This window comes from Herpailurus yagouaroundi, unplaced genomic scaffold, assembly GCF_014898765.1.
Source record: "Herpailurus yagouaroundi ecotype Mexico unplaced genomic scaffold, PumYag 100, whole genome shotgun sequence".
NCBI classification, from domain to species: Eukaryota; Metazoa; Chordata; class Mammalia; order Carnivora; family Felidae; genus Herpailurus; species Herpailurus yagouaroundi.
The window spans coordinates 50458274-50482718 of record NW_024412391.1 but is presented as its reverse complement, the minus strand read 5'-3'; the positions used below and the strand labels follow the sequence as shown (position 1 = coordinate 50482718).

General features: G+C 37.0%; 1 protein-coding gene across 2 annotated transcripts in view; it reads right to left on the bottom strand.

Annotated features, from left to right (window-relative positions):
• Positions 1-8614: 8614 nt before the first annotated feature.
• The window catches only part of MACC1 (MET transcriptional regulator MACC1), a 65694-nt gene continuing 49863 nt past the window's right edge, over positions 8615-24445 (bottom strand). For both annotated transcript variants that reach the window (XM_040472471.1, XM_040472470.1), the window contains exons 4-5: positions 23561-23749; positions 8615-9794 (exon numbers count right to left, since the gene is read on the bottom strand). In XM_040472471.1, coding sequence (XP_040328405.1) covers positions 9582-9794; positions 23561-23749 — 402 coding nt within the window. In that variant the 3' untranslated portion in view covers positions 8615-9581. The remainder of the gene's footprint in view (positions 9795-23560; positions 23750-24445) is intronic.

The window sequence follows — 24445 nt, the reverse complement described above, 5'->3', positions numbered from 1 at the left end:
GCAACCCTGCCAATACCTTCCTCTTGGACTTCTAGCCTTCAGAATTGTGAGAAAAAAAAATTCTGTTGTTTAAGTCACCCTATCTCTGGTACTTTGTTATGGCAGCCCTAGCAAATTAATACAGTTTTCTAGTAGATAAACACAGAATATACCAAGTGGTCAAAATAGAGCTCTCATTAAAGATAGATTTAGAAACCTGCTTAAGGCAGGAACCCAGGCGGGTAGATTAATTACTTGCAGTGCATTTGAAGCTCTCACATGGGAACTTGGATTCATCCCTAAGCACACAGTAATCTTCTCAGCAATCAAAATGGAAAGAAATATAAAGGTTCTCTAAAAGTGTGAAAGGAGGATTTTAGATTTTTTTCTTCCAAACTATCAGTGAAACCTCTTAAAAACGGCTTTAGGGATGTTACATCAAGTCCTCTCTCCTAGTCTTCTCACAAATAACCTTGACTGCTAATCTCTTATTTTACCACAATCCACAGTATTCCACTCCACCCTGAAAAACAGAAAAATATGATACTCCCTCCTGAAGAGAATTTCTCCAGACACAGGAAATTGTGAATATAACTAAACATATATTAAATAGGAACTATATATCAAGAAAGAAAATGTTGATAGGTTCTTAAAAACAGACAGGGTGAATTATATGATATGTGAATTATATCTTAAAAAGATACTATGTATGTAGAACAAACAAACACACCACCTTTGTCAGTGTATCTCTTTCCTTTGGCCCTGTTTTTCACGGAAGTCTTGGAACCATCTAAATCACCTTGTTCATAGTGCTGTTCTACTTTCCCCTTGGGCAACATTTAGAAGTCATTATTGATTCAAAAGAGGAGATAAAAGTCTCCAATGAAAAGTCAGATGGCTGAGAAAGAAACACCACTGACCTTGGGCTTGCTTTCATAATTGCATTCAGAGAATATTCAAAGATTTTGTCATGCTGTTTTTCACTGGTAGCTGAGGCCATTAGACGCTAATGTTACAGTTTTGTCAATCAGTCATTCTGGGAACTCCTCTATCCCTCTCTCCCGGTCAGCTTTTTTCTGGCAGCAGGCAAGGTGCTTCTACTAGGTATGGGCCCTGCTTTGAGAGTGAGGAATTAGAAAGAATAGAAGATCTGCCCCTGGACTTCCTGGGCCAGGTGAACCCATAGTCTTGGTGGGGTTTTAGATGGCTCCATCATGTCATCAGCAGTTAATAAAGTGGTATGCAGAAGATAGATATTGCTGGCAAAAGTCAGTCACTTAGGATTTGATTTAGTGTAGAAGTTTATAGATGCAGGCCCATTACCCAGTCGCATAAGAAGGACCCCGATGACTAGCTTTGTGAATTACACCTGAGGGAGAAAGTTGTCTTGGTACAGGAAATAGTGCTGAGGTTAACTCACCTCACATTTTTAGTGGAAAATTGCTGTTGACTTCCCCAACATCCACCTCCTTCCATTTCCAAAAGTATTTCGATTTCACCCGGTGGTCAATGATGCTCAAACCTTGTGTCCTGGATGATTGTCGGAGGAGGAGCTTGTAACTCAGTTCTGGCCAAATGACCACTGGTTACAGCTCTCACTGATTGGCTGAGGGATGAACACCGCACCTAAATCGGTCCAATCATAGGGACCATTCCTGTGAGGTTATTAGGAAATGCTCTCTTGTCCTACCTATTAATAAGCATTTGCTCAGAAAAACAGAACCAGCAACAATGATGTACGCTAAAGATTTATTATGGTGATTTGACTTTCTACATTTGTGAGAGCTGGTCAGAGTCTTGGCTGGCTCTCTCCACTGTCTTGGCGCTGAACCTGAAGTCACAGGTCAGGCTGAAGGAAAGAAAAGATGGACATGGACTGGGGAAGAACAGGTACAACTAGAATCTGTCTGTCCCTGGCACCCACTCTGCTTTCTCCCTGACTTCAAATCTGCAGCCTCACTGCTGAGTATAACCCACGTTAGGTGGCGCTCTCGCTGTAGATTGGCATTCACACCTGGGCAGGATTTGGACAAGGGGAAGAAGGAGAACCTAGGGAAACTGGGGTTGCAGGTCAGGCAGCTGTCCTTCCACCCCTACCCTGCCAACAAACGGAGTCAGGGTCTGCAATAGGGCCTGAACTACACCCACCTTCCAAGAGTCACAGTGGCTGCTGCTTTACTGTGGCCTTTCAAATATTCCCAATATGCTGCTACCCTTGTAAGCAACACTCATATACCATTGTCTCGCTTGTTTGAATAGTTGGGTGGTGTTCAACTATTCAAAACAGTACATATTGCAAAAACAATTTCACTAGGTTATGTGAGTAATAGTGTTAAAGTGCTGTAAAGTGCTTAGTATGTTTATGCAACCTACTTGGCCTGTGAAAGGATAGCCCACAACTCCTGGGCTGCTTCTGTGGAGCCCAAGGATGAAACCAATATAATCAAATGCAGAGAAGTGGGGGAAACAAGCAATCCGATTGCCGCCTTCAAGTCCTGAAGCCAGTAATGCCTGAAACTATCGTAGAGTTTTCAGGTGTGAGAGACAATAAATTCTTTGTGCTTTAGCCAGTTTGAGCTAGGTTTTCTGACACTAGCTCCTGATAGACTGCTAAGTGGCAATCTTAACATAGATCTGCTATGTTTGCTTTAGCTAACCTTTCTTAGTAGTTTTATTTAATTTTTTTTCAACGTTTATTTATTTTTGGGACAGAGAGAGACAGAGCATGAACGGGGGAGGGGCAGAGAGAGAGGGAGACACAGAATCGGAAACAGGCTCCAGGCTCTGAGCCATCAGCCCAGAGCCCGACGCGGGGCTCGAACTCACGGACCGCGAGATCGTGACCTGGCTGAAGTCGGACGCTTAACCGACTGCGCCACCCAGGCGCCCCTCTTAGTAGTTTTAAAGGGCAATCTTAAGCAGCATTAAATCTATCCTGGAGAAGACCAAGCGGCACTTAATTGATAACTTATTATTGATCAGATAAGGAGAAGAATGAAGATACTCTCCATTTTTAAGAAGATGAACAGGACACAGCTGGGTGGCTCAACCAGTTGAGCACCTGAGTCTTGATTTCAGCTCAGGTCATGATCCCAGGCTTGTGGGATCAGGTCCTTCTTCAGGCTCCTCTGCACTGTCACTGAATGTGGAGCCTGCTTAAGATTGTCTCTCTCTCCCTCCCTCTCATGTTCTCTCTGTAAAATAAGTGAAAAAGGAAAGTAAAAGACGAACACAAAGAGAGGAAGGCAAAGTTCCCATTGTCCCTGAATAGTCTCCTTTCATTAGACCATAATCAAACTCTTTTCTATCTCCCCTTCACGCTTTCCTTCCTTTCAACCATGATGTAAGGGGACTGGGTGAGCATTAAGTACATATTTCCTGGGAGCAAAAGAGTATATTTTCCTCCCACAAAGTAAATTTTTCTAGGAAGGAGTTTGGTAGCTAATTCTATTAAACAATTTAACCTGATACATGTAAGGTCAACATTACACCAAAGATGCCAATCCCAAATTCTTTTTAAAAGACTGAGCTTGGTGGAACCAGTTTAAATAAAACTCATAACTTCATCATGACTAAGTTCTGATTTTTAAGTACTAATCATGCTTATATGGATATGCTAAATGTCCAGTAAATTCCAAGGGTTCAAGTGTAGACTTCAATATTAAGATCATTTAACAATCTGCCTCCAGGTACAAAAGGACAGACTCAAACATCTATATGAATAGAAATAAAAAGTCATAGGTCCTCTCCAAGTTACCCAAAGAAGAACAATTTAAAAAGGAAATGATGGCAGAGAATGAAATATGATACATAATATCTACGTGAGTTTGTCCGCCTCATCACCCTTCTCAGTGTCACCATCCCTTTAAATGTGGAAACACTCGTTGGAAAGAGAACATCTGGCTACCTTATTAACGAGTGCCTATAATCATTTTGTAATTCTACAATGAAAGTAAGGCATATAGATAGTTGTATTGATCACATTAGTTAAAAACAGTTAAATGGTGATGGGCATTTTAAGGAGGGCACTTGTTGGGATGAGCACTGGGTGTCATATGTAAGAGGTGAATCACTGGGTTCTACTCCTGAAGCCAAGACTACACTGTATGTTAACTAACTTGAATTTAAATAAAAAGTAAATAATGGTATCCTTGGAATAAAAAAAAAAAAAAAAAAAAAAAAAAAACAAAAAAACCACCACCTTTCCCCAATAGGGAAAATGAATTCAACAAGAAAAATGTACCAAGTAATTGACCAGTAAAACAAAGTTTTCTCAAAAGATACAGAAACAAGTGCATCATTACGTATATTTTGCAAAATCATCTTAACACACTGAAATTATTATTAATCTCAAACAATCTGTTTTTATTCAAGTATGTTTACATTTCAAATAAAATGCAGAGTTCTTAATTATTTCAGTTAGTTTTTCAATCAAAATTATTATTTTGAAATAATAAGGCTTTTAGTAATTTCCTGTGAAAAGTTCATTCTATATAAATAAATGGAACTATTATATAACATGATTTTTTTAAATAATTTAAAAACTTTCTCTGATGGAATCACATAAAAATTTGTTTGTCTAGAAGCAAGTTTTTCTGGCTTAACAAAGATTATTTTATTTTCACAGAGAGGAAGGAAACTGTAATTCAGTGGTTCTCAAAGTGGGGTCCCTGGATGAGTAGCATCTGCATCACATGGGAACTTCCCAGAAATGCAAGTTATTGGGAACAACTGCATACCTGCTAAATTAGAAATTTGGGGGTGGGACCCGGCAGTCTGTGTTCCAGCAAGCCCTCCAGGCAGTTCTGCTGCTCTGAAATTGGAGAATCCCTGCAGCAGAGGTTGCCTGGTCTAAGGCCTTGCAGTAAGACTGGAGTATGTTTGCCAGTGTGCTCTGTCTAGGTAGCTGCTTGTAAATTGCTGCTACCCTTCTAAGCAACACTCATACACCATTTTCTAGTCTGTTTGAATAGTTGGGTGATTTTCAACTATTCAAAACAGTACATATTGCAAAAGCAACTTGACTAGGTTATGTGAGTAATATTATAAAGTGCCATAAAATGCTCAGTATGTTTATGTGTATGTGCTATGTGTGCTATGCCTCACACATAGGAGACATTATTATAATGTAGATAATTAGTATTCAAATTATTAGTCTTAGCTCACTTTTACTTCCTGCATAGCAAGACAAATAAACAGAAAAAAACACCCATAAAATATCGTGCTCATTATATACTCACAGACATTTATTTTTTTTTTTTAATTTTTTTTTCAACGTTTATTTATTTTTGGGACAGAGAGAGACAGAGCATGAATGGGGGAGGGGCAGAGAGAGAGGGAGACACAGAATCGGAAACAGGCTCCAGGCTCCGAGCCATCAGCCCAGAGCCCGACGCGGGGCTCGAACTCACGGACCGCGAGATCGTGACCTGGCTGAAGTCGGACGCTTAACCGACTGTGCCACCCAGGCGCCCCTACTCACAGACATTTAAACCCAAGAGGAACTTTAGAAGCTACCTAGTTCAAGCACCTTGTTTTATGGATGAGAGAAAACTGAAGCCCAGGGAAGCTGGGTTACAGGTGGAAAGTCTCTTAGGAAGTTATAGGCAAAGATCAGAAGCCAGGGGCTCTCAACTCCTGGACAACTCTTTTGCAGAAGAAGCCATCCTTGTTGTGTTCACTATAACAGCAGCAGCACATGCTCTGGAATTTTCTCCATTGGCATTACTAATTATTTTCCAGTACTGATATTTCCATCCTCACCCCCTCATATATGAACTGACACTATTATTCAGAATTGCAAAGCTTTTAGGTTAAAAACCTTCTGGATTACATAAGCCTAGGTATACATAAATAGAAAATCAACGTAAAAAATACATGCAAAAGCCACAGATTTGTACATTTAGTGAAATCTGGATGCTTGAATATGAGACAAACATCAGGTGCTAGATATGTACAAATTCAAGTTTCCTGTTTACACATAGTCACTTTTTATTTTGTGTTGTGCACTAATGTGTATACATGCAAGAAACCAACCCTCAATAATTACTTTATTCTGAAGAACGTCTTTGAGTTAACCTCACCTAACATAATGGTAATATATGATCTTTGGAACTTCACTAACATGGGAAACAACTTCATATAGAAGAAGGGCAAATTATGTGGGAATAAGAAAAAAAAAACATCTATTTTAACTAGAAAAGCCTCTAGCAACATATGTTTTCATTATTCTCCTTTTTCTTTATATTGCCTCAAATATTCCTTAGACATTAAAAAATTACGGAAAATACAACTTACAGTAGCACAGTATGAAAATTCAAATTTTGAACCTTCTAGTTACAGCATAGTATGATTTGAATATATTCTCTCCGTTATATTTTCTTTTCTTTTTCTATTGCATTTTCATATCACATATTCAAACCTGTTTATTAGCAGTGGCATTTCTTAGACCAATGCCATCCATTGATGTACTACATTCTGCCCCTTCCAGGAATCTAGGCATTGTCAAGGTCAAAACTTCATATGGTATTTTCTACATTACAGGACATGAAAATGTGCTGTATCCATCCCGCCGGGTATGAACAGTTAATTATCTGCTGTTGCACGCACCTCCTTAATTGGCCTCCATACTAAGGCTTTAACACAGGAAGTGGAGGATCTGTGGCTTCCATTGAAAAACTGTTACATTGCAAGCTGAGCACTGAACTAAAATCTCATCCTAATGCATCATTAGAGAAAAAGCCTGAGGTACTGAAAGAACTATGATTTTTCCACTTCGGAAGTGCTTAAAGAAGTTTTAGATTAATGGCTTTTGATGCTTTTAATGATGTCAAGGATGGAATTTAAGTGCCTTATTAATTCCCTTGATTTGCTGCCAAATATTAAAGGAAATTCATGATTACTGAGTTAATCTTTTCTGATTATGAAATCCATTATAGGAAGAAAAATATAAAATTCAGAAAAGTAAAAGTGATTCATAAAAATATTAGAATATATTTATAAGAACAGAATGTTTGGACATGGGTTTAAAATTCCTCTGGAAAGATTTGTTACAAGACTATAAGATATCTTTGTATATATTAATATTTAAGCCATTGCTTCATCCTTAAGTTGCACTTCATGTTTTTCATTTTTTAAACTCTTTTTAAACTTCCCAGCCACAGTCACAACACATGATGCGATGTAAACCTGAAGTGATTTGTTTAATCTTACTACCCTAATCAGCTAACAAGATCTCTGTCTTCTCAGATCTTGGAGCCTGGAAAAACCCAGTTATTAATTCCTTACTATCTCTTCCCGAAATTCTCTGGTTTGCTGACATGTTAATAAGACTCCAAGAATGTTCTAAGGAAAGCAAAATCACCACTAAAAATGATTGTGTCCTGAACTTACAAACTACTTCTTTCCTCCCTCTCCCTGAATTTATTTTCAACTAAAATAAATTCTGTCCTTGAATGTGTGTACATAACTCCCTGGGCAGGCTATGTTCTCTTATTATCAAATATAAATATTGAAAGCTTTAAAGACTGTTCTTAAACCTAATTCAAATTACCTTTGCCAGCATAAGAAATACCCCAGGGTAGGTGTATTAAAAGCTCTAAAAAGATTCTGCTTTTACTTTTTAGCCAAATGGACATGTTTTATTCAGGATCCCCAAACAAAATCCTTATTCAGCTCATTATATTACCTTTGAGGGTGTGTCTTTCCTTCCTTCATTTCTTCACCCTTTCAAACCCTTCACTCTGGCTCTCTGCATCTCTGGAGTTTCCCTCCTGCCTCAGGGCTTCACTGCATTGAGGAACGACCTCTTCTACCTTCCCCGGACTAAAAGCAGTGCTTGATCCTCCTTCAGGTTCATCATTTCTTTCCCAGAGAAAACATCCCTGACCCTTTGGATTCATAAATGGCCTTTCATATCTATATCCCTTGGCCTTCCGGCCTGTCCGTTGTAACTGTTGTTACAGATCTAATTTTACATTTAATTGTAATAGTGTTTTAAATTGTTGCCTGTCTCTATAACTTAGCAATACTGAAGTCAGGGATCATGCTCTTTCTTCCACCACTATTAACCTCAAGCATCTACGTGCCTGCCACAGAGAAGGTACACATACTCCATCTGTTGATTAAATACAATAAATGAATGACTGTCCAAAGCACATAAACACTGGCATGTGGCCAAAGGACTGAACATATGAGTAAGCACAAACCACCTCTTTGTGAACTCTACCAGCAGTTAGCATTTGTACTGCCCTAATTCCCTATGTAATCTCTGTCTTGCAAAAGCTTTCTGAAACACTCTGGTAAACACACATACACACACACACACACACACACACACACACACGTATGTTTGTATGAGCACATGAGAATTCACACCCACAGATATCAGTGTTTTGGGTGGTTACGACCGCTTCATTCAACAGTGATAAGTCAGGTTTTTAAAAAATAATTCTTCTTGGGGTGCCTGGGTGGCTCAGTCGGTTAAGCGTCTGACTTCGGCTCAGGTCATGATCTCATGGTCCGTGAGTTCGAGCCCCGTGTCGGGCTCTGTGCTGACAGCTCAGAGCCTGGAGCCTGTTTCAGATTCTGTGTCTCCCTCTCTCTCTGACCCTCCCCTGTTCATGCTCTGTCTCTCTCTGTCTCAAAAATAAATAAACGTTAAAAATATTTTTTTTAAATAATTATTCTTATTAAAAATCCCTGAGAGTTAAAGAACTACTCTGCACAATGATCATGAAGAAAAAATCCAAGTTAGGCAGGGTTAGCTATGTCCCAAGATGCTAGGGGAAGGAAGATGGTGAAAACTCTAGTCCATGGATGCAAACAACAGATTTCTTATGATCAGTCATATTTTTTTTTCTGGCAGTCTTTCAATAGATGGTGGAAAAGTGCAGCAAGTTTCACTTAAAACGAAGTTGCTACTATGTCCCTATAAGTTTTAATGTGCATTTTTAGTTTTTTACTATTTTGCTATGTGCTATGTTTAACAAAAATAATAAAACCAGATTTTGCAGACAGAAAACTTATTTCCCATTGGCTATTTTCCCTGATTGTCCTCACCAGTCCTTAGTCTTTTCAGATGAAAAATGGGAATAATGTTAGCAAACTCCACTAATAAATAAAAGAGATGGAATATAGAAAGCTTGTGGCTCTGTGCCTGTGCACAGAGTATGTGTTTGCTTCTCCTCTCTCTAGACCCACTACAAGTAAAACTCCAGTGTTCACACTGGGAGCCTCTAGTTTATCTAGGTAACTGTGTGGGGTAATTATGCTAACAGCCATTTGTTTTGACTTAAAGAAATTAAAGCAACTTTGAAAGGGGCAAGGGTTTTATTGTCCTTTCTCAACAACAAAATGGCTTAATGTTTGGATTTGAAACATATAAAATTACATGTTTAATTATAAAATGTATCCTTGGATTTTGTGTTAAGCTGTGCTTTCACCAGGAAAAAATACTTTTTGACAAATGAAAAAAAAGTAATACTTTTCTGAGATTCTTTATGTACGCGTGTGTGTGCACACACCACATGCACACACACACATACACACACACACGCACTCCATTTCCCTCCTACCATTCTCCCTCTTCCCCAAAACATACCCTATACTTCCTCAGAAGTAGAGAATGCAGTTGCTCTCAAAAACTCTAAGGAATGTATCAGTATTAAAGCTCCAGTTAAGTCTCGCCACTGCTTGGTCACAGGGTTTTTCATTCTGTCCAAAGCCGATTGAAGGTCTTGTAACACGTCTCTGTAGCTATTTCCATAGTGAGCACCCCAAGTATAGAGAAAATCATAAGCAGGTTTCCACATCATCTATAAAGGAAAAAAATTAGACTGGAGTAGTTGGAAGACAAACAGAGATGAAAATAGATGCTTTTAAAAAAAGTTTTAAAAGCCTCTCAGGACATAAAAAAACTGGAATACCAATTATACATGGACTTACTTAATGTCATAGAAAACGTTTCAATAGCTATCTCTTCCATCTTATATCTTTGTGTTTCTATGCCTAGAAAAATTTTAAAATAATGACAAGTAGTGCCTCTTTTTTTTCTTGATCCATCATCTAAACATTGTTCATTGCCTTGATATGATATAAAATTCTTGGTGTAATTTTTTGATGTTACTGAGATAAACTTTTCACTCTCTGAAAGATTTTTAAGGTAAAAATAATGACTCTTTTATTTTAATACTATCTATGGTGAGCTTTATTACACGACATATCACAAGGAGCTATACAGTGTATTTAATGCTTTAAGTCATTTTATTTGAGCAAGGAAACAAGATGTACTTTCATGATCAAATCTTAAAAGGAAAGTAAAAATACAGTTCTCTAATTTAAAAATAATTTAATGAATCATTTTATAACCAAAAGAAAGATCAATATTCAATGTTTTATTATGCTTTCCCCAAGCACCTACCAATACCAATGACATCATTGTTTCCATAGAAATAAATGTACGTCAAAGAGGAACTTCATGTTCGAGCATGTATGTAATGGTAACCAAGGCAACCAGGCTCAGAGAGAATAAAGACAAAGGCCGACCAAAGAAGATAAATTGTAGAATAAACACACACACACACACACACACACACACACACACACACACACAGAAACACAATGAGCTTAAAATAAATTTTTCTAAGAAAATGAAAAAACGAGCCATGTACTACTTATAATTGGACTATTTGGAATATAAACTTTATTACCTCTACCTATTTGGGTTCACTAAACTAATTCATTTGTGATTTTATCACAAATGCAGGAACACAGACTGTGAGCTCAATATTATGCAGAGCTGCCCTCTTAAATAGAGCCTCCATTAACAGTAATATCACATGAAGTAGGGCTTTGGGATATAATTTTTCACCCTCCTCTGATAGCCTCATATACTCTACAATTGAAATTAAAAGAATGAAAGACCATAATAAAGAGTTTCAATCAATTTAATCTACATAAAAGGATAGGCATTGAACTCAAAAAACAGTTTGATGTTATTTTGTCCAAATTGGCATTCCTGGGAAGCCATGAACACCCATATCTTTGTCTCTATTGATGAAGCTTGATTCTGCAAGGTATTGAATGGAAAATAATTATCAATATTATACTATATCCAGGAGGTTATGATGCATCATCCCAAATGATCCCAGATTTTTGTATATAAGTTTTACCCTCTCCAACCTGATTTACAAAGAACTGCATCTTCCATCACTGATAAGACTATGAATGAGATGTTCTCTTGTTTATTTTTTTGAACAGTCACTTTGAAATCAAACCTCCCAGTTGCTGGTCACCACTAATATCTCAGCAATGGAAGATGAATTGAGGCATATTAACAGACGCTTTTTGCCAGATTCAATCTTGCCTGCCACTTCTCAGATGCAAAGATGCACAAAACAAGTAAATTATTCTGTAGTGAGTATATACTAACCCTCTGTAAAAGCTTTGAGACCTGTATTCTATGTTGCATTCATTTAAAATTCCCTGATGCTCAACTAGTTGGTACATTATTTTTCAACTTGCCATATATTGTTTAAAATAATGGTGTTTATAGCTAAAACCTTCTCATATTTTATGCTAAGTCCTTTAGTAATTGAATGATAAAAAGATGTATTTGAGGGCTGCCTGGGTGGCTCAGTAGGTTAAGCATCCAGCTCTTGATTTTGGCTCAGGTCATGATCTCATAGTTCATGACTTCGAGCCCCGCATTGGGCTGTGTACTGACAGTGTGGAGCCTGCTTGGTATTCTCTCTCTCCCTCTATCTCTGTGCCTCCCCTGCTCATGTGCACTCTCTTTCTCAAAATAAGTAAATAAACTTAAAAAAATAGATGTATTTGAAGATATTTTATGATAAATAGCATCTAAGAGCATTTCAGTACCCAGATGATGGCATAGTCTCATAAAAACCAGATGTCTTTTAAAGAATCACATCTGGATAATTTTCAGTTTATGCATTACTATGTGTGCAGATTCAAAGTAACATCATAGAGGCAGCCAAAATGGCTCCACTGCCTTTCCTGGTAAAAACAAAACACACACACACACACACACACACACACACACACACACACACACAACTCTGCACCACACATCTTGCTGCAGCACGGTGGATTGCTATGTATAGAAAAGCCCTGAGGCATACTCAATCATGCAGCAATCCTTTGGTGCTGTTTGAAATAGGAAATACACCAAGGTGATGCAGGAATTGGGAACTACAGATTCAGAAGTCCAATGATACATTTATCTACTCACTTATGCAGAGAGCTATATAACTAACACTCTCACATTTGGCAGTTTTCACTGATAGCAGAACATTTCGGTCAGTTCTTGCAATTAAGAGAAATTTGGATAGACTTCTGAGTCCTGAACCCAAATTAAGACACCTGATAGTGTGAAAGGACTCCCCAGGAGTACTCTGAATTAGTCAGAAATGCAAGGAGGGATACTGCTTTAAACTCATTGGGGATTCCCTGGAGTCTAATCCATAAGCTACATAGAAAGGGTTACAATAGCTTGGGGCTGAAAACACTAGAGCAATGGTAAACTTCATGATTTATACTAAAATGTGTATCTATTGCATTCCAGTTCTGTTTCTCTTTGAAGCAAACTAACCCTGAATATTCCTTCAGTGCAAAATCTGATCTGCTATATATAACATCATGTGTGGCTGTCCATACAGATGACAGAGAAACACTATTGTAGCACAAATACAATGAATATATTCAAAACACATTGTTGTTCATTAATTATTTAACTTATTAAATTAAGAGTTTTTGAGTAGCTACCACTACAAAGAATTTTGTTACACAAAGGAATAAAATGATGAATATAGCATGGCTTGTTTTTAGAAGCTTATAGCATAGAAGGGAGATAGATACTTGCACAAACACTGACCCATTGTATAACTAGACAGCATTTGGTAATTAACAGTTTAAGAAAACTCAAAAATTACTTTCATGTTTTCATTTAGTGTAATAAAAACTGAGAGTTCATTGACTGAGAAGCAGTGTGGTGTAATAGAAAGAAAGATGGGTTTTGATGTCAGAGCTCTGGGTTGCCATCTGAGTTACACTGCCTATCGGATAGGTCAATTTGGGTAAATCAAAGTACCTGAGTTTTGAATTTTTTAATCTTTAAAATATGGATAATAATTTCCCAGGTCTGTGTCCAAGGAACCTTCTAAAGTATCTGGCATATAGTTTGCATTTAATACTTCTTAATAGGATATGAAGGGAAGTGGGTACTTTTGGGATGAGAGAAAGATAAGCAACCTAGTTTTAACCCTAATGCATATGAGGTGAAGGCATGAGTATCTCCATCTCCAGTAAGACTTTGGAATAGAGAGATGACCTCCAGGAAGCAGCCAAGAGTTTAGCATCATGCCAAAGTGATGAGGAAAAATGAGAGTGGAGGAAAATGCCAAGGAAGAAAATGAAAGGGTGAAAAATTTAACCCCCAATTAAGTCCACAATTAGGGACCACAAACAAGAAATAGAAGCAATGAGGGGTGCCGGGTGCTTCAGTCGGTTGAGCATCCAACTCTTGATTTTGACTCATGTAACGATCCCAGGGTCGTGGGATAGAGCCCTGCATCAGTTCTGTGCTGAGTATTGGGATTCTCTCTCCTTATTTGTCTGCGCCTTCCCTGCTTGTGTGCTCTCTCTCTCTCTCAAAAATAAATAAACAACAAAAAATTCTCTATTTCCCTCTGCCCCTCTCCCCTGCTTGCGTGTGCAAGCTCTCTCTAAAAATAAAATAAATATTTAAAAAAGAAAAAGAAAAAAGTAGAAGCAATATAAGTATGGAGAGAAGCTGGTGTCAGAGTCATAGAAAATGAAGCAGGATACTTCACGTTGCAAAAGTCAAGGATTGGTAGCATTCCAAAAAGGACATTCAGCTCACCCCAGCTTCTCAGAGCCTGTTGTTCACATAGCCTCCCAACTCCACGTTCAGTGACATCACATTAGGAGGTTAAAATCATCAATGTTGGGAGTTTTTACACCATGGAAGATGGCAAAGGTATAATTTAGGGCTTTTTCTCCCTTGAAGAGCTATTATACGTGTGCCAGCATGCCACTCTTTGAGGACATCTCTTCTCTGTTAGCCCCTCTCTTACCTGTAATGTCAAGTAATATGGAAACATGAAGCAAAACTGAGAAAAATCCAGGATCTTGGCACTATTAGGACCTCAGTAACCATGGAGAAGGCAGTTTGAAGAGAGTGGTAGAGGACAGACTGCAGGTAGGAGCAGGTGACAAGGAACTAGAAACCACAGAAAAAGTGGGTCACATTTGGAATTTGAAAGTTAAAAGAAGAGAGACAAAGCTAGAAGGAGAAGCAGTGGAGAATAAATTATTTTTAAAAGGAAAAAAATCTATAAAGACTAATATCTTACATTTGAAAGGAGAGGTTGGTTTGAATCCTACCCTAGCCAGATAATTTAGGGTTGATGAAGATTAAGGAGGCAGCATATTTCTCAAGAAGATAAGTTAATTTCCTTTAAGCAGAACACATAAACACACACAAATGTTAAAATCATTATGGAGTTATGGTAATGAACAGGGAAAATATCAAGAATAATTGAGAATAAATGGGATTTAGAGCATATGCTATAGTTGTGTACTTGGTACAAATGAAAAATGTTAAATTTGGGGAACTAGGTTTTAAAATTTTTTTTAACATTTATTCATTTTTTAAAGAGTGTGAGCAGGGAAGGGGCAAAGAGAGGAAGACACAGAATCTGAAGCAGGCTCCAGGCTCTGAGCTGTGAGTACAGAGCCCAATGCAGGCCCGAACCCATGAACTGTTGAGATCATGACTTGAACCAAAGTAGGACACTTAACCAACTGAGCCACCCAGGCACCCCTCGGGGGCTAGGTTTTAAAAGTATGTTTTATTAAGAGAAATAAACAAGTCTCTGCCAAGTATGGTAAATAGAACTTTCTCTATATTGAGATTTGCTTTAACAAAGCATGACAAAAGCCCAGCCTTCATCAATGCAATAAATAGTCTAATCAGTTTTTTGTTGTCCTTTGCGACAGAGCTATATGATATTTGTCTCAAGTCCTTAAATATTTTACTTTTGTTTCTTCAGCACTTCTTTCTGTCTGTCATTCTATGTTTTCTTATTCAGCAAGTGAACATATGCCATCGAAGGCAAAGACACAAGAGGAAACTGGCATACATTAATTAACTATAGACTTTACAAAATTAGGTCCAAAAATACACATTAAAAGCCACAAAGGAAGGGTGTCTGGGTGGCTCAGTCGTTTAGGCATCCGACTTAGGCTCAGATCATGATCTCTCTGTTCGTGGGTCTGAGACCCGCGTCAGGCTCTGTGAGGACAGCTCAGAGCCTGGAGCTTGCTTCAGATTCTGTGTCTCCCTCTCTCTCTGCCCCCTCCCTGCTCACATTCTGTCTCTATGACTCTCAAAAATAAACATTAATTTCTTAAAAAAAAAAGCCACAAAGTATTCTCAGGTTTGTAATAATTAAAGAGAAAACAAAGTCATACGTTTTCTGGAAATGTTTGAATGAATAAAATCAGTAGAATAAACAATTTTCTTTCCACAATGACCTAAGTCCTCTGAAAGCTGGAAGTGATTGTGGACTGCTATGATCTCTTCCAGGTTTATGTTATCTTATATATCTATTTAGTGGTTTAAAATAGTTCTTCCGTTCTTGTTCAGTGTTATGATTTAAGGGATGATATGCAGAAACTCTGCACTAATGCGTAGATAAATCAAAGGAAAGCATGCTCCTGAGGGTTTGTTTTTGTTGGATTACTCGTAACCACAAAACAAATTCTCTCAGTCTTCTTCACCTCTAACACAATTATTTGACACACAGGCATTACTCTTACTCCTATACTCTGAGATTTTTTTAAATGTTAACTTCAGGATGTTATGGGTTCATCTCTGAATAGGAAGCACGAGGCTGACAAAAGCATAGAGTTGTTAATTTCTCAACTGTGTGTTTTGATCTCCTTCTATAAAGGGAGCATCAGTAAGTATTTAATCTATTAAAGGTTAGCAGTTTCCAAAGTCCTAGCATTTGTGTGAAATGTCTTTGGTTTATCTTCCAGGCATTAGAGGACAAAGAAAATGGTAAAAGAGCAATAAAAGAAGTGGTGAGATGTCAAAAGAAATGAAACAGGAATAGAAATTTAAAAAATAGTTTTCCAAATTTAGAGCGCTTGTTCCCAGAAGCCAGTAAGACTCATTAGATAATGCTCTGGATAATGAAATGCAACATGAATAAAAGCAGTTCAGATTTGAGCTTAGCACTCTATGTCTTTTTTTAGCTCATAAAACATGAATAGCATAAAGGATGCAATTGGTTAACTACAATTGGATGATTACATTTTTCCACATTAAAAGATTCATAACCCCCTTACTTTCCTCATAAAAGTATAGGAGCAATGTTTCACTTTAAGTACAATTAGCTGAAGAAGTATTAAGGCAAATTTGCATTATTAATGATTATTACATGTGTTCTATCTTCAGTACATCATTTACAATATCCAGGTGGGTCTTCTATCACCTTAAATGGTAAGTACATCAATAGTGTTGAGAGTTACCATTACCTTCAGAAAAGAAGGGAGGCTAACCTATCAGGGAGACCCTATTTCCTTAGAAGGGACATGGACTTGTTTGAAACTTGGACATAAGATTCTCTTGGAAAAGTCTCTGGGTACAGCCAGCTTTGCTTCCTCTAGGAATAACCTCTTGGAACATCAGGGGTTAAGCATAACCCAGAGGAAGATAGAGGACTCATACTTTGCTTCTGCATCTACTCAAAACAATCTAACATCTTAGGAAAACCGGCTGGACGAGCCATCCTCACTAACTCCTAGTTAGGAAGAGAATTCAGGTCACCCAGCTATAAATCCAGAGTCATTTCATTAAAGTATAGCCATGGATTTATTTCAGTAGTAAGCAGTTTTAATCAATGCTGATTTAAGTCTTATACTTAGCTAGGGTTTGGTTTTTCTAAAATTCCTGGCTGTTTGTGATTCCCCAAAATAAACCTCAATAAAGAAAACCTAAACTCTAAATAAAATATTTGTGTCTCTAAATCCAATTTAAGATATCTTTATAATATTTAAACTTTATAATATTTATTAATATGATTATTATTTCTATTTGATTTTCGGTAGGTAATAAGACATATAATGTAGAAGATCATATAACTACAATGTGCTACCCCATGAATTTCACTGTGATGTCATTGTTTCTTTATTTCATCATTTCAAGAAATGGAGTAATTTCTGGAATTAAATATTGTAGCAACAAGCATTATAGTATTGTACAAAATAGACTATGGTAATCTAAATATTATGTCACTGTGTCAAATCTGTAGTCCAAACAATGAAGAACTGAGAAATTAGTCTATACATGTTACCACTGGTAGATGAATTTCCATATAATACTTTCCCATCTTTAAAAAATTGTAAATGTATCTCATACTGTAAAAGCCCAGCAAACCATACAGTTAAGTACCCAGGCTAGAAGTGGACAATGCAATGTCCCTGCAGAATCCAGGACTTGCTGTGTGAGCCAGAAAACCATAAGAGTTCAAGAACTTCCTTTTATCTTTTGCAAGAGACATTTTCCAAGGAAAATAAACATTGTTAAACCAGTAAAAAAGCTGACCAGCCAAGGCTTTTTCCTTCTTATTTTTTTCCATGCACTACCATTCCACCAGTTTTAGAAGAGAAACCTTGAAATCATTGGTGACTTTTCCCTTGCCTACATTCTTTCTATAGTTACTTGCAGCCATATTACTAAAAAATTACTATATTTCCTTTTCCAAAATCATTCAATGTCACACAGTTGTCAAATTCACCTCTTCCTCTTAGTTAAAATAATAGATAATATATATTTAGTTATTACAATGTGCAAAGCATTATTCCAAATATTTCATGTATATTATTTCATTTAATCCTCCAAATATCCGATGAGCAAGATAGTATAATTCACATCACTTTCCAAAAAAAAAAAAGTATTCCTAGAAAAAAAAGTTTATTTGCTGAAGACTTATAGATAATAGACTAGATCAGGAATCCAGACCAGCAATCTTAACCTCTATGCTCTGGCAGTCATTAAAGACTCCATTGTCTCCAATATATACATATATGACCATATCTCCCAATAATTACTAAAATGACCTCTCCCCTCCAGCCCACATAGTCTCCTCAATGGTCTCTAGAAGTCACTGGTATCCAGAAGCACTGAAATCTCCTTCCAATCCTCTCCAATTATCCAAGTGCTATCCATCCTTCAGGACTAGGGTGCGTCTTCTGACAGCTCCTTCCCAATTTGATCTTTTATTTAGCTAATTCTGAAAGGACTTATTAGTTGTGCATATTGGATAGGACTGTGTGTAAAACATACCTGGGTCTGGAACCCAGTTCTGTACTTAATAACCATGTAATTCTGGATGATTTACACAAATGCATTCACTCTTAGTTTGCATATCTGTAAATTGTGAATGGTTATAATGTCGTCCTTACAAAGTTTGTTAAAATAAATGAAATACGGTAAATAAAATGCTCATAATGATTAGCTGACACAGTAAACACACAATAAATTGCAACTATTACCATTCTCATTATTTTTACTTATTTCAGCATCTAATCATATACTTTTTTAAAAATAAAATAATTCAAGTTATTAACAATTTATCTCAATTCCCAGGCCAAATAAAATGTGGCTTTAGGGAGAAAAAAATCATATTTTCCATACTGTTTGCGATTTTTATAGCTCCTAAAGCTCCAATGCTGGGAACTGACAGTCCTAGTAAATATGTTAAAAGTACAGATGAATTACATACTGAGGGCAAGGATTCAGAGGAAAGATACTAAATAAGTAGGAAGAATTCCATACAGAACTTTTATTCGTGTATAAAAAATAAGTAAAGTTAGCTCTTTGAGGAATACCTACTTTCTCACTTTAAATCTAGACCCAGAATAAAGTGCTCTGAACACTACAGCTGCCAGTCAGAAATGAGGGGGGACAAATATATGGCTAGAAGACCATACCTCACTGATTGAGCAAAAAGACTTATAAACACACCATTCCAGTCATAACTCTCTATAGGTGAGTGGCTTCTGAGATGAAAGTATATCACAATTAACAACGTTGACTTCCTTAGGCTTCTGTAATTAGGGTGGCCCATTCTGGCAGGTCAGATAAGAAATCAGCCTTGACAGGCCTTTTGGTGCCTGTGTTTGAGGTGGAGCCCAGTGCGGTAGAAGGTAACTTAATAAGAAATAATGTTTAGTGTCCTTGGTAGGTAAGTGTCCTGACTGAATAAGATGGAGAGAGTATCTTCTGTATTGTGTGTCAGGGGACAATGGAAGACAGTTACTGGGAAAATTGTCACACATACCATTAATCCCAGAAGCTTAAGTCAAGAGTATCCAAGTTAGGCCTAAGAACATCTTAGCCCTGAAATCCCCAGCATCTTCTCCTTATAAAATCCAATTTTTTTAATGGGCTATTTTTCTAATATTTTATTGATTCTTGTTTTTAAATTAAAGCTCTAAATATGGTCAAGAAAATAAACTCCAATGAATTTTCATTAACATTCACTGGAAAACCTTGGCAATGATTAAATATCTTTGTATAGTACAAATGTATTTCTTTTTCAAAGGCAATACTCCAAAAACATATTTTGCTTAAAATCAGACTCAAAATTTTATAGTTTTGTTTTTATGTTAGAAATTCAATATCATCAGAAAAGTTGACTAACATTTCTTATAACTTAGATAGGTGGTTAGTTTAAAAAGTGACTTTCTCAGAAGTCTCCAGGGAGAAGCTTTTCTTTTCACCTTATAAAATAATAATGGCCAAAAGTACTCAAGACATACCTGACATACTATTAATAATCTCTTTTCTTTAATTGGATTGAAGCTTGATAAAGATACTAAGGCAAATTTTGGTAGTATCATACAATGGCTTGAAAAAAGAAAAAGAAAAAATGAAATCAGTTGCTTAAACCCCCAGTCCTGACCACACCTCGTGGCACTGCCACTCAGCTACCATGTTGGATTTGGCGTGGGTGGGCAGAGCAAAATGGTTAAAGTACAAAGGTCCCAAAGTCAAAGTCTGTGCTCCAAACTTGGTTCCATGACTTCCTAGCTATGTATGTTTAAGCAAGTTACTCAGCCTCTCTATATCTTAGATAGTAGTAATATCTGCCCCAGAAGTTTTTGTTGAAAGGATTAAATAAAGTTAATTTTTTGTAATGCTCTTGGAATAGTGCCTGGAACAGAATAAGAGCCAGATAACTGTCTTTAAGATAAAATAAAAATAGAACAAAAGCAAAGAAGAGAAATAGAAAAAGAATGAAAGTGAGTGAAGAGCCCGATTGTAGACATTGGCACACATAGAGAGAAAATGTTGGAAAGTATGCCCTCTGAGGAAGTGAGATAAAGGAAACAAAAGCAGCATGGGAACCACCAGGCCTTGTTATCTCTGTGCCCCAATTCTGGTTCCCTCCTTCTGCATGCCCTACCCAGAACTAGTATCAGTGTGTTTTAAAATCATTTCTTGACTTGTAAATTGATCATTTTTGTGAGTAGTCTCTTTCCTGAGAGAAAAAAAAACAAAAACTGTACAGCTGTTTTTTGTCTTTGTTCTTGTTTTTGTTTTTGTTTTGTTTTGTTTTTCCAGGGGGATAAAACTTAGCATACATTTACCCTTTAGTTTAAATGGTCTAGACTCCCATAGATTATTTGGAATGGGTTCAGGCCCATGTCATGCATAATTTTCTAAGTATTTAATAACATGAATCACAGCAATGACTGTCAGCATTAGCCACAGTAAATTGAATGATAACCTCCAGAAAGACACCTAGGGACTTTCCTTTCTGTTTCTGAATTTTTATCAACCTTAGACATGCACTTAGTCATTTGTGATTTGGACTGTGCAAAAGTAAATAATGGAAAAGTAGGCTGTTTGTTGGCTTCCATCAAGATTTAGGGAAAGACAAAATATAAACAATCACAATTAGAGAGAAGTTAGATGCTTAACAAACCTGAGAGAATAAAAACTTTCTGGTAAATAATTCTCAAGAAAACCCTTCAAAAAACAAGGCCTTACTAAGAAAAAAAAAGTCTGGCTTTCAGTTAGGCAACTTTTTTTAAAGAATTATTTTTAGGGGTGCCTGGTTGGCTCAGCTGATAGAGCATCTGACTCTCGTTTTCAGGTCAGGTCATGATCTCATGGTTTGTGAGACTGAGCCTGATCTCACAGTTTGTAAGATCGAGCCCTGTATCTGGCTCTGTGCTGACAGCATGGGGCTTACTTGGGATTCTCTCTCTCTCCCCCCCTCCCCCATTTGCACTCTTTCTCTGAAAATAAATAAAATAAACATTTTTTTAAAAAAGAATTATTTTAGAGCAGTTTTAGTTTCACATATATCTAGATTTTGCAGGTAGAGATTTTGCATATATCTCCCACCTATGCATAGGTGCATATGCATATATGCATAGCCGATAGCCTACCCTGTTATCAGCAGCCTCCACCTGAGGGGTATATTTGTTAGAATTGATGAATCTACAATGATATATTATAAATACTCAATGTCTACAGTTAACCTTGGGTTCATTGTATATTCATTGCATATCCATGTGTTGTATATGCTATGAGTTTCGACAAATATAGATATCATTATGATATTATACTGAGTATTTTCACTGCCCTAAAAATCCTCTGTGCTCTGCCTATTCACTTCTCCTTCCTGAAAGTCTGGCAACCCCTGATCTCTCTACTGTCTCCATAATTTTACCTTTTCCAGAATGTCATCTATTTGGTATCATACAGTGTGAAGCTTTTTTTCCAGATTGGCTTCTTTCACTTAGTGATATGTATTTAAAGTTTTCCCATGTCTTTTCATGGTTTGGTAAGTCATTTCTTTTTAGCACTGAATAATGTTCCATTGTCTGGATCTACTAGTTTATTTACCCAGACACCTGTTGGAGGACATCTTGGTTGCTTTCAAGTTTTGGCAATTATGAATAAAGTTGCTATAAACATTCGTGTCCAGGTTTTTGTGTGGACAAAAGTTTTTAACTCTTTTGGGTAAATACCAGCAAGTGTGATTGAGTGATCATAAGTTAAGGGTATGTTTTCTTGGTAGGAAACAGCCACAGTGCCTTCCAAAGTGACTGTATCATTTTGCATTCCCACCAACAATGACTTGGGGTTCCCATTGTTCCACATCCTCCAAAGCATTTGGTGTCATCAGTGTTCTGGATTTTGGCCATTCTAATAGGTGGTGGTATCTCAATCGACAATGTATTAATCAAGTTCACTTAAATATCAGAATAGCATATCCCTCAGAATGTTGTTCTTTTTTTCCTTATTAAAGGTGTGTCATCTTTTAGCTCATTTGGTAAAAACTGATTTGTACATTGTAATGTCCTTCTCAGTATATGGAAGTAAATGTAGTCTATAAGGGGGAAGAATCTAAAAGGGGGGGGGGGGGGATGTGTCCTGGATGCTCTTGCCTCAAGAGTCTGTTTGGAGTCCTTGCTGGATAGCCAGGCTCCAGGAACGCTGAAGCTTCCAGTGCAGCTGCTGGGATTTACCTGACTTGATCTGACTCTTCAAGCTTCATGGAAAAGTTGTCTTGTTGTGCTCACCCAGCTGGCATAGTTGCTTCAAAATAAGAAAAAATTCTCAAAAAATTAAAACCCAGCTCTATGCCCAAATAGGAAGTGGGGAACAGCTTCTGCCTCCTACCAAGTTATCATCTAATCAGAGAGATAACCTTTCCTTAACTAAAAATATCTTGAAAATGCTTTCACTCATGTGAGAGAAAGACACAGGACATTTTATATGTGCTTATCACTAGAATATTTTCATTTAAGTCAATAAAAATGGATTCTCTTTCTTTATGGTAAATAGAGAAAATATTTACCTAATCTAGGCCTACCAGTGTACGTTTGTTTTAATATTAATAAAAACAATATTTGCATGGTAAGTATTTACTTTGTACTAAGTGTTGTTATTCTATATTTGATGTCTATAGTTCTTACTGTATACAAAATTACAAAGGAAATAATGAAGCTCTTAGGTACTTCTAGCTTGCATTGCCAGGCTCTCATTACCAGCAACCCCACAACATCTACCTCCTTAATGTTTGTCACCAAACATTATTTATCATAGGTGACTAAGTCTATAACTGAGGCTGATAAATACTTATTATTATATCCTCCTCCTTTATTCTGATTTGGCCCCATTTCCTCTCTTCAAATTTTATCTGTTCTCTGCCTCAAGTTCTTATAGCCCTGCCTACTCAATGGCTAGCTATCTAATTTGCTCAATTTATTTGCTCAAAGACCATGTTAAAATGCAATCCGATAGGAGAAACATCAATATATTTTAAAGGTTCTCAAGGCCTTTAAGGAGAGATGTAGGTTTAGTTCAGATAATATTGATGATTATAGCTACAGTGACTTCAATTAGTGGGTCCTCTAGGAGACTGCCTCAATGAATCCATGTATATAGATTTACGTTTGATTTCCTTGGTCTGCAATTTTTCACTATTTAGACAAATAGAAATCTTACCTCAACAGCAATACCTCCAGCTTTTCCTCGATGAGGAATTTCATATGCCTCCATCTGTTGCTTTGTGAGTCGCACTAACTTTTCAGCTAGTTCCCTCCAGCCTTTTCCAAGTTTGACAGCTGATGTCAGAATAGCAGCCTCTTGGATGAGCTGTGCCACTAACCCTTGGCAATCCATCTTCAGCAGAGCCTGCAGCAACAATTACACACCATAGTTAAAATCAACTAATTTTGGCTTCCTCCTATAAGTTAATTTTTCATTATACATTCTAGAAACTGGTATCCTCTTTCTCACCACATGTATACTTGAGGTTTCTAAAATTCAAAAAGCTGATTTACTTTTAAGCAAATCCAACCAGCAAAGTACAGAGGATATGACTAGACCAAAATTAGGGGAGAATTAAGCCCAACTCAATGACTAATTATAAGGCCTTGGGTAAACCACTCAACTAATATGTTTCTTTAATATCCTAATTGGAAAAAGAGGAAGTTCAACTAGACACTTCCAAAGATACCCTGAGGTTCTAGCAGTCTATAATTTTTCAACCCAGGAATGATTATTCACTCTACAAAAAATAATTCCTTTCCTTACCAGAGAATTGGCTACAGGATTTTTCTAAAAAAATAAGCATACTAGTGCTGGTAAATATTATTCTATTTTTCCTCAAAATGTGATTTAAAACTTCCCAGAATGATGCCTCTTGCATAAAATAAGATACTCCTACAACTTTGAACAAAGCTATTAATATTTGTGACTTAAAAAAAAATAACTCTCTGCCTTCACCCCCATTGTAATTGTGCTAAATATAAACCATTTAGTATTAAAAACAGTCTTCAACAATGCAAAATGGAAAACATCAGTTTTCCCTTTCCTTCCTCCCTCCCT